The sequence below is a fragment of the Rhea pennata genome, chromosome 5, assembly GCF_028389875.1.
Source record: "Rhea pennata isolate bPtePen1 chromosome 5, bPtePen1.pri, whole genome shotgun sequence".
Taxonomy (NCBI): Eukaryota; Metazoa; Chordata; class Aves; order Rheiformes; family Rheidae; genus Rhea; species Rhea pennata.
In genome coordinates, this window is record NC_084667.1 from 43,173,910 (window position 1) to 43,187,095 (window position 13,186).

The window sequence follows — 13,186 nt, forward strand, 5'->3', positions numbered from 1 at the left end:
GTAACAGCAGGAGCATTTTGCCATTTTTATTCCTGGTGGGTGAGGCGGGGGGGGAACAGACTATACACTCTCAGGGGCAGCTTGCTGGGTAGTGGGAACCCCGAAGTGCCATAAGCCTGCCTGGCACTTCAGCGATAGCTCTCTGTGTGCCTGTAGGTGATGCCTCAGGGAGAGGGTGAACTTTTTAGATCTGTAGCTCCTCTTGATTTCAGTGGCTCACTGTAGTCAGGATACTGACTTAGAAATTCTTGAATTTATGTTTTTGGTATCTATCCACTGGGTCTTTCATACACCTTTCAAACTCTTCCCTGCAATCTTAAGGTCTAGAAACACTGTCTAGTTTCTATTACTAAGATGGAGATTGGCTTGATTTCCAATTCGAGAAGCTGGAGGTGTAAGGAAAATGTTAAGTATTATAAGACTGATAAAAACATTGTATTTTGCAATCTTGTCCTATGCCTGGGCAAGGAAATACCCTGCCTCAAAGTACAGATCCGTTTCTGTATCCCCAATTTACTCTGGGAGCTATGACCTTGTGTCAACTGCAGAGACAGCAGCTGAACTTCCACTTGGGACAGAGTGTTTCTCAGTGACCTGGAGCACACAGCTTTGTCCCCATTCGCCCCCACGGGGAGGATACGGCCCCTTTCTGCAGCCTTGCCCATGACACAGCCAACACTGGGCTGCAGGAGAGGCCTGGGGTGCACAGGGGCTGCAACGGGCCCGATCTGGCTCTGCACCCCGAGTCTGGACGTTAACTGTGACATAATGCAACTGAAAAGACTCCCCTACGGCGACAGCAGTAGAACACGCTAAAAAGCAGTGGCTGCTCCTCCTGAGACGCCAGCCATGGCCGGCCGCCGCCGCCCCTACGACGGCCGCCAGCCGCGCGAGGCGGCCAGGCCGCCCCCGCCCCCCTCAGGGGGCTGCGCTCGGGGCGGTGCCGTGCGGGCGCACGCGCGCCTGCGGCCGTTGGCGCGGCGTTGAGGTCACGTGCCCCTCCCCCCCCCATACCCCGCCTCCCCTCAGTGCCGCGGCGAGCGCGTCCTTCAGGCGGTGCTGCAGAGCCGCGGCGGCGGACGCGGCTCTGGGTCATGGGGGCGGCGGTGGCTGCGCTCGCTCCTCCCCCACCACCGCCGTGAGGAGCGGCGCCTTGTGGTGCGGTGCCGGCGACGGGACCCAGCATGCGGCGGGGGTAGGTCTGGGAGCCCGGGGGCGGGGGGCGTCCAGGGAGCGCTTAGCGCGGGGCGGGGGAGGTGGCGGCGGCGGCGGCGGGTCCGGGCGGGCTGCGGGCTCTGGGGCGGCCCCCGCGGCGGGTGCGGGCGGCCGCCCCGCGGCCGCTGTGCGCAGAGCAGCGGCGGTTTTGTGACCCGAGGGGACGGGGGAACTGGCGGCCCTGGAGGAAACACCCCGCCTCCGAGTGGAGACGGCGCGGTCGGTGCGGGGATCGGAGGGGTGCCGGGACCGAGCCGCGTCCTGGGGCGGGGGCGTTTCACTGAGTCGCAGGAGCCGAGTTGAATTTCGCCGTTCAGTTCGCCTGTTTTGCGTTAATGCCTTGCATCCTTTGCGACTGACAGCCCTACAGGCTTGATCTCCTCCGGAGACCGTCCAGGTGGGCGATGTCTGTGTGTGCACGCACACCGTGTGGCGTGAAACCGGAGTAAGCAGGCAGCGTGAAGCGCTGTTAGCTGTTCCACGGTGGCCCTCCGATAGGGGCCGTGGGCTGATTGCTGTCTGTTGAAGCCAATGTAGGAAAAATGAATTGCTGTGCTGTGCTCTAACGGAACGTTGGCATGCATTGTGCTAAGATAAACGTTTTTAAAAAGTTTGTTACTGAGCGTCTCCGGTGGGGCAGGTGAGTAAATGCTGCCTGAAGACATATACTGCACTGCCTGCTACCTGACATATCAGCTGTGTTCTGATCTCAGAGGTGTGCTACAGTCAGGTGTTACCATGTTCTTTTGCTCTGGTTGTAACAAGCAACTGGGACAAAAAAAGCCAACTCCTCTTCGTAAGCTTGAGCAGCAGAGTTTAACCTGGAGAGACCCACAGGCTGTTCATACAGGAAATAGTCCTGTCAGATCTGCATTAGAGGAAACGTGGGGCCTGCTGGAAAAAGTGCGGATCCTGCACATTTTTTGCCTTTTCTACAAAATTCAACTTTAGCAGGCTGTGTGTGTGTGTTTAATGTTTGTATTTCTTGTGTGTGTGTGATCTTTAGAATATGATACTGAGGGTTTTCTGAGGAATGTAGTCTCCAGTCAGATGAGCAATAGAAAGAAGGTGCAAGTGTACTTGTCCTTTGATCTCAGTGGGGGTGTACTTCAAAGCCCCAGCAGGAGATAGAGGCTCTGCTGGGCAGCAGTCAGCAAAGCAGTGGTGTCCTAGGGATTCAGTTTGTGCTGGGCAGGAGTCAGCAAAGCAGTGGTGTCCTGAGGGATTCAGTTTGCGCAGAGTGGAGAATTGCACTGTTCTGTCATAGAAGATAGAGTGTTTTTACAGGAGAGGTTTTTAGGTTCCTTGGCATTAGAGAGACGGCGTGGGTGGAACTGTTCTGTTCATCTGTGTGCTCCATTTTTCTTTCATAGCACGTGGAAGTATACTAGAGTACTTGCCTGTCAAGATAGACAACTTTCACCTGAGAATTTGAGAGCAAAGAGGAAACAATATTTTTTTTCTCCATGTTATATGTAAGGGGTAGATTGGCTATTTTAGTAGCTTAGCAAACTGCTGAAATGCTCCTTTTGAGCATTTTGAGCATGTAGCCTTTTCCCTTGCTCTTTGTCCTTGCTTTTCTTGTTACTTTTTACCAACTGATCAGATTTGAATTTATTTTTTCCTCCATCCTCTGCTCTTTATTTCTTTCTGATCATAGAAGCTGGAGACGCTAAGACTGACTGGGCCCCATCGTGTTTGTTTCCCATCTAGTGCAGAAATATCTTGAGAGATGTGTTCCTTATAACTTAGTTTAATCTTAAAAGGCCACGGCACAGAGGGCTCCCACTGCATCATCTGGGAGATGGTTTAACTGTTGAACAGACCTCTCGGGAATGCTTCTTCTGCTTCATGGCAAACCCGTTGTAGAGAACTTCCCCTGATCTCGGTGGCAAGGATGGATTGGTCTCATTCAGTCTCCACCTTCCTGTGATTGGTTTCATTCCTTTCCTTTGGGTCATTCTCCTGCTTAATCACTCCTCTTCCTTAGATTGAAGCCTTTGGAGACCTCCTTGTCCCATTAGTGATGTCACTGTTTAGGTAAGTGATACACATTAGCTAATCTTGAGTGTTACAAACCATTTTATTGCTTCTATGCAGTTCTGCCTTTCCTCTGATTAACCAGTGTGCCAACAGAGCAGACTAGCTGGATGGAGCAGGCTCTGCACAGTCTGAACACCATGTAATGCTGTTTGTCTCTTTTTCACTGACTGGCCTCAAATAACGGGTGTCTGTCCAAGTTGAGAGTTCTTGTTGGTCATGGCTCAAGCATTCATGTGCATCTCTCTGTGTGTGTTGCTTTTTATCAAGCAGTTCCAACCTGCTGAATCGCTTGATATGAATTATCTTTACTTGGAGGCACTGACTGTTCCTTTTCCTCTGGCTGAAACTAACTTATTTCCTTGCCTTTTCTTTTTCCCTCAGGTACCCTTTTAATATTATTTTCCACGCTTCCAAATTTAGCATTATCACCAGGATGAAACTCCCCTTCTAGATTTTTTTCAGTAGATACTCAGTGGAACAAAGTGGAGTCCAGGAGGATGACTCCAGTTCCTCCTCCATCCTTTCTTACCTTCTGGCATTGCTGTGCAACCGTCTTTCTAGTGTTTTCATTTGTTCATGCTTAACGAAGATGTCAGCAAAATCATTGATACCACCTGCATGTCCCAATCCCCTGTGGCTGAAATAAAAATGCCATTCAGTTTGCGTGACATGACTGCTATGAATGGTTCCATGCTTGTAGTCTTCCAAGGGATTGAAGAGTTTTTGTGACTGTTCACATGCTTTTCTTTTGTATCTAAGCTAAAATAGTTAGTGGCGGTTTTCTGGCTGTTGCTTCCTTCCCTTTTTGCAAGATGATTGGGGACGGCTTTTGCTCATGTACAGCTTTGAGGAGAGGGAGGATGATCTCGAGGACAATTTGTGTAGAAAAGGCAGTAGCACCTGCTATTGCCGGGTGATGTGGCCTAGGAGAAGAAGGCCTGTCAGTAGACAGCCCTCCTGTTTTGACTGCTTTTTTGCATTTGGGTCAAATGAAGGGATCAAGGCTGTCTTGAGCTGGGCACAGCTGAGAAGATAAGCTGTTCTGTTGTACAGTGTGGGGAGCTGGGGCCAGAGCAAGGGGGGAAGAGTGAGGCTTTGTTGGTGTGCAGGAGATGGGGCATGATCAGGAGAGAGGGTAAAGAAGAGGCTGGAGAAAGGGAGGAAGAGAAAGTGAATCTTAAAGGGTAGAAGGAGGTTTGGCAGGTGACAGCTTCTATGCAGGAAAAGGCAAGGGGCAAGAAATAGTGTCCAGAAGGAGTGCGATGGAAGAGGGATTGGTGCTGTATGTGGAAGAGGACAGCATGAGTGCTCAGCTAAGGCTTGTGACAGAGAGATAAATGGGAGCACGTTAATCTGAACTGTGGTGTGTGCATGCCACTGAGCAGCTGGACATGATAGGCGGCTTTCGTGTATGCAAGGCTTGATTGCACTCCTTTGGACTTCAAGCTAGCTTTGAATGGCTAGTGACCATGAGGACAGTTCAGTGAGTGAAAAAGGGGCGATGCTCACACTCTAGGCAATGCTGTGATTGCAGTTCCCCGTCATGGGGTTATTCAAGCTTACATTTCCCTCTTATCAGACCCATCAGCTGCAGAGCCTACTAAATTCACCAGCCTCTTCCAGAATCTGTGATAGTCTTCTGACAAAGTCATCCTGAGCACTGGGGAGCTGTGTCCTGGGTGTGTGTGTATGTTTGTTTTTTTTTTTTTTTTTTCCTTTTCTGGTTTACTCTCTCTATTACATCTGCACCTGCCAGTCGCTTGAAAGTAAGAAATACGGGTTCATCTCAGCTCAATGGAAATACGCTGTCTTAGACAACTGTGTGGAGGACTTTAGTGGGAAACTGGCTAAATATTTGGTTAAAAATAGAGCTTTCCCTTCTGAAGCCGGACTGGTCGGGGGAAGGAAGGCTGGGTTTGCAGTGAAGAAGGTTAGAGCTTGGGTGTTGCTGGGGAATTTGTGAGCTATACTGTCTTTTCTTGCTATTCCTCTTCCATTGAGGAAGCAGTGTCCCTGAACTTAACCCCATTGGGTGTCCTAAAGAAGCCAGCTACTGTCTATTTTTCTCTGCCATTGCTCTGTGCTCTGTCCTGCAGGCACGCTGACTTGTGATGCCAAAATTTGGGTGTCTGAGTAGTATTTATGAAATTGGGGAATTCTTGGAGCAGCAGGCTTTAGTTCTCCAACTTTGTCCCGAGTTGAAGTATCTGAAACACACTAGTTGGGAAGGATAAAACGAAGAGTTACCAAATGCTTTGCTTTGATTAGTAAGTTGTGTGTGTCCAGAATTAACTGACTACTAGGCTGGGTGTCTCAAACTATATTTGATATGATTCTTGAAGACCCTACAATAGAAGTAGGGATTTTCCCAAAACTTTTTACTTTGAACAGTTATTTCCTCTCTTGCTCGTCTGAAAGCAATCCATACCAAAAGTGTGAAGTGCTTCAACAGGGAGACAGTGCCTGTGCACAGTGCCGTTCACTGCATTTACTAGGCTTTTTTTAGGAAGAGACACAAGAGAAATGGCTCAGTTTCATACTCCGTGTATCTGTGATAACTTTCAAAATTTGTCTAGAGTCAATGTGCAGAATAGGGGAACTGAGGCACAAATGTATGATAGAACTTGCTAAGTTACTTGGTGAAGGTGAGGAGAGGATGAGTGGGCTTGTATCAGATTCCAGCACTCCTAGCCTAGAGAAAGGCTGCAGCACTGCCATTTGCCTGTCAGGGGTGGGGACAAGGTGATAGGAAGTATCCAGCACTGCCTGTCACTTGGGCTCCTTGCCTCTGCATGTGTATTTCAGCCCTCAGCTCATCAGATATCTTGCTAATCCTTGCAGGGCTTGACTGGGACTAGGTTTAGAAGTTGCTTTTGCTGAGAGTAAGGAAGTTTCTGATCTTCCTTCAGACCTGTGCTGACTTCTTGGTGGCTTGATTCTGCCTGGCTGGGTACTGTGTGATGCAGAGATAAGGGAGGGGAAAAAAGGTTGCTCCACTACCTCTATGTGTACCCCTAATCTCCCTGGGAATTTGCTTTCTAACAGGCTCCACTGATGATTCTTTCAGTCCATGTTTGACGAAATGGATGGGAGGAATTGGCTTGTTTAGGACTTTACCTTCCTAGAAGGGTCTCTGCTGAGGGAAAATAAGGCAAGCCAAGGGGGAAAGGAGCAGGTGCTGCTGCTGAGCGCAGAGCAGGTCCTCTAAGCCTATTGTGGCCTGTGCATAGACCATCTTCCTCCTGGCCTTACCCTAGTGCTTTTGGGAGGCTAGAGGAGGATGTGTTGTGAGTGTTAGAGGACTGCTGTGAAACAGCTACAGGTCCTAGCTTTGGAGGAGGCTTGATGCTTTTCTGGCCCCTCATTCAGGTGCTGTAGTCAGATTCCTGCAGCACAGTGGCCCACAGCCTTTTCAGTGCCTTCAGCTGGGTTCCTACTGCAGCTCCCCCTTCAAGTGATGCTCACTGCTGAGTGCCCTTTTTGGTGCAGTGCTGCTCAGCCTTTTCAAAATATTGTGGAAAGCCAGTCAAACCTGTCCTGATGTTACCTCCAGGGGTGTTTCTCAGCCTGGCAGGTGTGCTGATCACCCCCTAGTAGACAGCCCCCATGTAAAATTTCATTGTGGTGGTACTCCACAGCCAGGCCTGTTTTGAGGAAGACTGCCAGAAGCAGCCAGCTGTGGGACACTGGAAGCCGCTAATGCCATCCAAAGGCAGCAAGGAGGAACCAGAGCCTGAGTGCCAGGACCCAGGTGGGGATGAGAGCCAGTCCACTGAGCAGCTCAACGTGTCCCGTCTGCGCAGCTCCTCAGTGGAGATCCGTGAAAAGGGGTCTGAGTTCCTGAAGGAAGAGCTGCACAAAGCACAGAAGGTAAAGAACAGGGTTTGTAAGAACACCCGAGGATGGAGATGCAGACTTAGGAAGTGGGGTTTTCTTAGAGGTGAAGGGTGGAGTAGGTAGAAGAAGAGACAGATGGAGCAAGTGGAAGAGGAGATAAAATGCTTTGGAGCAGAACATCAGTTGCTAGGTTGGCCCAAAGGCTCTGTGCCAACATCCAAAGTAGCCCTAGAAACCTGCTACAGGGGTGTCTGAGATGCAGAAAGCAGCTTGAGGCAGGCAATGCTGACTGTACAGCTCTCTTGGTAATGGCAAATGAACAAGTCCAACCTGAAAAGCCTACCATAACTCATGGAGAGATACCTTTGGTGACAGTGAATGTAGTACAGAGGTTAGTGACAGGAGTCTTGGGGCTGGGACCCATGTAGTGGTGGGAAGGAAAGGTGTGATTGACAGATGATGGGGCAGGCAGACATCAGCATAACAGGGGCCTGCAAAATGCTCATGCATCCCTGTCCATTCCCTTGACAGGAGCTGAAGCTGAAGGACAAGGAATGTGAGAGACTGTCGAAAGTCAGAGAACAGCTGGAGCAGGAACTAGAGGAATTAACAGCTAGTCTGTTTGAGGTACTGCCCTCTTTCTCTTCCCATTTCTTAATCTAAGCTCACTTCTATCACTGTTAAGGTAGGCTTTCCCCAAACTTGCAGCCATACTCTTACCTCCTCTTACAGCTTCTTCCTTCCCCCTCTTCTTTCCCACTTGGAGAAGCAGAGTGGAGCAGTGCTACAGGCAGATCCTCATTGGGGCTCTTACTTACCCCTAAGGAAGGTTTGCATGTGTTCCTCTCCCTCCTGGCACCTGTAGTGTGATATAAAGAGCATAGCAAGCAAGTGTGGGTTTATGCTTGGAAAACCAGATGTAGAGATGCGCATAGCTGGAGGTGAGCATGGCTCCCTGTCCCCATCCTGTGGCTGCTCTGTAGCAAGGTCTGGGCAGAAACTGCTATGTAGTAAAGATGAGTGACTCATGGTCCTGGCTCATGTCAGCCCTTGCTTGAGGCAGGAGCAACTAGAGCGTCTTCAGCATACTGGGCTCCAGTGAGTCCTCAGAGGGCTTGTAGTTTTATTTATATACACATGAAGTGTATGCGTGTGTGTATAAAATGTGATTCTGGCCAAACATTATGCTGGTAAAATCCCATTTCCTGCCAGCTCTAATCTCTAGATCTGACTGGGCAGTGAGGAAGGCAAGAGCCCAGCTACATCTTTGAGGCACAGGGTGGTGTTGCATGTAAGGCCCCTGAGAACATCCCCACTCTTGGAGACTTGGCTGCCTGGGCTCAGGGCCAACATAGTGATAGCGCATCTGAAGCCTGTTCGCTTCCTTTGGTCGCTGTAGACAGAGTGATCCCAGACACTGCCTTGAGGAGGCCTTGGCCAGGGCTGATCCCCTGCCTTCCCAATGGGAACCGCTTTTAAACTGAGTCTCTACTGTTTCACACTTGCCTGAGCTACTGCTCCTGCTATGTCACAGCCATGCCTCTGCTGTCAAGGAGCAGTGAGGACCTGCTGCTCTGCAAGGGAAAGTAAGCTGGGAGCACAGAATGACAAGGCAGGCAGGAGCAGTGCCCTTGACGAGCCAGGATGCAGAGCAGCAAGTCCAGGTCAGGACTGGGGCCAGATGCAGTGATTATGATCAAATGCAGTCCAGTGATCACTCAGCAAGTCTGTAATGACAAGACAGGTCCGAAGTCAAACCAGGAAGCCCAGCCAGCGGGTCTGTGTCAGAACTGCGGAGGAATGAGGCTGGGTGCGGACATAGCTGCTGCATGGCTGTGACATAGCACGAGTGGGGGCCAGCAGTAAGGCCTCAGCTTTAAAGCAGATCGTGGTGGAGGGAGGAGGGAAAAGCTCTTGCTTCTAGCTTTCTTCACAAACAGCCCTTATCAGCAGAAGAGATGACCTTGGACCTCAGCCAGCTAAACTGCTAGAACAGGGGTGCACTCTGGGCCCTGATGCTGAGCACTTTGTTCTGGGAATCTCTAGGGGAAAACTCCTTGCAGCTGACAGTGTAAAACCTTTGGATGTGGCAGTGACATCTCTCTCCCTGCCTACTCGCACAGAGCACGTGATTTGGCAGAACTGTGGCCTGCCCAGTGAACTCTGTGAGTTCAGGCTGCGGCAGGCAGACTAAAACTCTCTCTGGTCCAGGAAGCGCACAAGATGGTGAGAGAAGCAAACACTAAACAGGCGGCGTCAGAGAAACAACTGAAGGAGGCATGGGGGAAGGTGAGAACTGTGCTCTCTGTGACTTGATCTCTGCGCTAGGTTGATGCTACCCTTGCCCAGCCTCGCCACGGTGCTGTTTGTTGACTGGAGGAGAGCAAAGCGTCTGCTGCTCTGCCTCCCTCAGATACTGTGTTGGCTCTACTCCCTCTCCAGCAGACAATGACTGAGCAGGGGAAAAGGCTTCCTGACAGTCCTCTGCTGATCCAGCTGCCCTTTGAGGAATGGATGCTAGAGGATCCATGGAGAAGTGATCTGCTGCTATTTAATTGCCACAGCTCTGTGAATAGAGAGAGCAGGGAGCTGGGGAGTGAGAATTTCCTCACTAAGCTGCATCGTGGGGCTGCTGAACTGGCTCCTTCTTGAGGACAAAAAAATTGCTTCTGGGTTGTTGGGTCTTAAAAAAAAAAGTCCAGAGCAGAAGGTGCTCAGGAGGTGAGGGAAGGATTTCCAAATGTTTTTGTTCATCTCATTAAGATTCTAGATGATGGTGGATGTTTGAAAGCATGGGGAGAAGACTTCATGTCTGGGTCTGTAGCTAGTGGCCCTAAGTTTCCAGAAGGATTCCCTGTGGTTTTGTCCCCAGTAGGATTGGTTCCCTGTAGTTTTGTCTTTGGTGGGGTGCTGTAGGCTGAGCAAGTGCTGAAGGTGCTGTGGACTCTTGCCTTGTCTCCTCAGATTGACATGCTGCAGGCTGAAGTGACAGCTTTGAAGACTCTGGTGATCACATCCACACCTTCCTCTCCAAACCGGGAGCTGCACCCACAGCTTCAGAGTCCCACCAAAGCTGTCTTCAGGAAAGGGCATGGTCGAAACAAGAGCACTAGCAGCGCGGTGGTCAATGCTGCCAGCCAGAGCGTGACCTCGGAGCCAGTCAAACATGAGTGCAAAGAGGTGAGTGAGGGCGATTGACTCCATCAGCCTTGGAGCCACTGTTGTCACTGTGCTCCCAAGGCAGGGTTCTTCTGTGCAGGGCTTCTTGGAAAGCTCTGTGATTTCAATGTTGGGAGAAGTTGTGTGAGCAGTAGCATGGCTTATTCCCTGAATTATGCTGAGTCAGGTTCTGGAGAATTTCCAGTTGTGGAGACTTCCTCTTCTAGGAACAACATTTAAGGTTGCATCAGGACAACTGCTAGATGAAGAAGTTTAGGTATTCCCAAAGAGTGTGGACAGATCCAGGAGTTAGCAGTGCTGATAGTGGGTGTGTCAGGAATCAAATACATGGTCAGTCAGAAGCTGCTTTGGGGGCCAGGAAGAAAAGTTCTTAATCTTTAGGTCCTATGACCTCTCCCAGTGCTAACAATTCCTTCAATCAGGACAGAAGAGTTCTGAACTCGATACCTCTGAGTTAGGTGAACTAACTACTGACTAGCCTGTAAAAGTCACCTTGTGCCTACAGGAAGCAGGGGTGACTTTTGCTGACTGGGTAGTTCATTTGGCTGTTCTCCGCTCAACCTCAGCAAAGCCTGTGATATTGCAAAGAAATGCTAACTCTTGTGTCTTTCTTCTTAAAAGTCTAGATCTGTCAATGTTAAGATTACATTTCTTTGTATAGACAATTTCCACCTGCTGCAGATATCTTAGGAAATTGTAGCTCCAGCATTTTAAGCCCTAAGTGACTAATAATTTTATATATAAAAAGCAAGTGTGTGTTTTTGTTTTTTAAACTTACTAACTTCTGTCTCTCAAATTCTTTAATGACCTATGTGAGAGGTTATAAAAGGGAACCTGGCATTTGGGGAGTAAGTACTCAGTGCTTTATGGAAAAACATGCACCTTAAACAGAGCCTAAAAAGGACATGTTCCCTTTATTGCACTTCAAGCTGAAGTTTGAAGGAGTGGCTTTTGGGCCTGTGATGTCTTGAGCAGCAGGCTTAGTTCCCAGAAGGAGAGGGCTTCAGCATGTTTCTTTATCTTCTGTTTGTCTCATGTTTTTTTTTTTACCTCTTTTTCTTGCCTATCTCTAAACATTTTCCTTGACTGTCTATCTCTCCCTCTGCCCTCAAAGTCTGGGGTACCTGCTCTCCTCTCTCTGCTCCTTTGTATCATCCCTGGAAAGGCTATCCACATCATCTATGAACCAGGCTGGCAGGCCTTGGGGGCAGATGCTTCTTCATCCTTGCGGCAGGTAACCTTCTGGAGGCTGGGCAAGGCACTGAGCATACGATGGGGAGGGTGGAACCCGTGTACCTCTCACTCCCAGCTTTTCAGTTCTAGCTTTCTTTTATACTAACCTCCATTTTTATTTTGTTTCTGTGTGTTTCTCAAATTGTTTTTCCATCTTGTAGCTCTGAAGCTGTCTCCTGGCCCCAGGTGAGCAGTCTCCATAGCACAGAGCGAGTGTGCTAGAACTCAGACCTTTCTCAGCTTTGTTCACTCATTCTTTGTATTGCTCAATGCTTTTTTATTATTTTTATTTTTTTCTCCTTTCAGCAGTTTTAACAGGATTTGCTGGTCTTTTAAAGGAGATGCTCTGTCAGTCAGGTTGGTGGTTGGGCTGATCTGGGGTTGAAATGTCAGGTCCCAGAGAGTCTCCAGCCACCTAGGAATACAGGATGGAGAGAGCAACCTTCCTACTGGCTCAGGAGAGGGGAGCAAGCTCTGTCCTGGGTCCCTTGATGCTGAAGAGTGGTAATACTTGTGAGTCCATCTGTAAAGCAAATGAGTAGGCATTGGAATCTGGATCTATTCCTGCTCTTTGAGCTTCTTTTAAGAGACCTGGCTTACTATACTCGACTTGCCTCTGCCAGCTTATGTGACTGCTCAGCATTCTCATTACTCCTGAGACTCCCCAAACACTCAAGTTCTGGACTTGGAGTGGACTTTAAAGGGCTGGCACACCTTGTTACTTCGTGTCACTAACTGTAGTCTTGCTGATGGCTGTTTGTTGATGGATTTTGTTTTATTTTTTTTTCCCTGGTTCATCTTTTTTGTGTAGCAATCCTTTGTTTACTGAAGAGTTTTGGCCTCCTGTGTCCTGGGTATCATTGCCACTGTGCTTTGCCATTTAGCTGCCCTTGTCATTCTTGTCATGGGCTGAGTAGGAACTTGGTTCATATAGCAGTTGCCTGACAGCTTTTCTGCAGCAAAGGCTCTGGCCTGCCTGGAGGAAGATGAGAGATGCAGGTGTCTAGTGAGTTTATTTTGCCAGAAACTGCATAGCTGTGTCAGTCTGGTGCAGAACTGCTGATGGGTGGGGGACAGAAGACCCTTTAAATGAGTCAGGTTCCCTCAGATGCTTCAGTGATGTGGGAGCCTTTCTCAGTGTCAAAGCAGATATGTTTAGAAGCTAGGTTTACCTGTGCACTAACAGATGCCTTCAGATATGGTATCTCTCTCTTCGACCAAACTTTTCTCTTCCCACCCTTCTTGGACACTTGCTGCAGGTCGACTCTATTTTATTTGCTGAGTTCCAGGCCTGGAAGGAGTCTCCAACTCTGGATAAATCCTGCTCCTTCTTGGACAGAATTTACCGAGAAGATGTAGGACCATGTCTGGACTTCACTAAGCAGGAGGTGAGTGCTGGAAAAGGAGGAGAAAAATTGCACAGTTAGGCAACACCTAAGCTGTACCCTCTCTGGAGGGTCCATTGCACACCCATATCTGCAGTCATTTCTCTTTGCTGCAGCTGTCAGAACTGGTGCGAGCAGCTGTGGAGCAGAACACACTCACCATCGAGCCTGTTGCTTCGCAGACACTGCCTGTGGTGAAGGTGTCAGCAGTAGAGTGCGGTGGGCCAAAGTAAGGAACCTTTCTTGTGCTCCCATTTTCTTCCCTTGCCATTAGTGTTTTTGCACCTCTACGT

At 49.3% G+C, this 13,186-nt stretch overlaps 1 protein-coding gene across 4 annotated transcripts in view; it reads left to right on the plus strand.

Moving 5' to 3' along the window:
• The first annotated feature begins 1,049 nt into the window (after positions 1 to 1,049).
• Positions 1,050 to 13,186, plus strand: part of RAB3IL1 (RAB3A interacting protein like 1) — a 59,829-nt gene continuing 47,692 nt past the window's right edge. Inside the window, exons 1-9 of one of the 4 annotated variants that reach the window (XM_062577974.1) lie at positions 1,050 to 1,195; positions 3,206 to 3,255; positions 6,897 to 7,128; positions 7,627 to 7,722; positions 9,307 to 9,384; positions 10,060 to 10,275; positions 11,390 to 11,509; positions 12,768 to 12,896; positions 13,010 to 13,122. In XM_062577974.1, the coding sequence (XP_062433958.1) occupies positions 3,242 to 3,255; positions 6,897 to 7,128; positions 7,627 to 7,722; positions 9,307 to 9,384; positions 10,060 to 10,275; positions 11,390 to 11,509; positions 12,768 to 12,896; positions 13,010 to 13,122 (998 nt within the window). In that variant the 5' untranslated portion in view covers positions 1,050 to 1,195; positions 3,206 to 3,241. Of the gene's footprint in view, positions 1,196 to 1,333; positions 1,613 to 3,205; positions 3,256 to 6,896; positions 7,129 to 7,626; positions 7,723 to 9,306; positions 9,385 to 10,059; positions 10,276 to 11,389; positions 11,510 to 12,767; positions 12,897 to 13,009; positions 13,123 to 13,186 lie in introns of those variants that run through there. The other 3 variants (XM_062577972.1, XM_062577976.1, XM_062577975.1) reach the window with 3 other exon arrangements.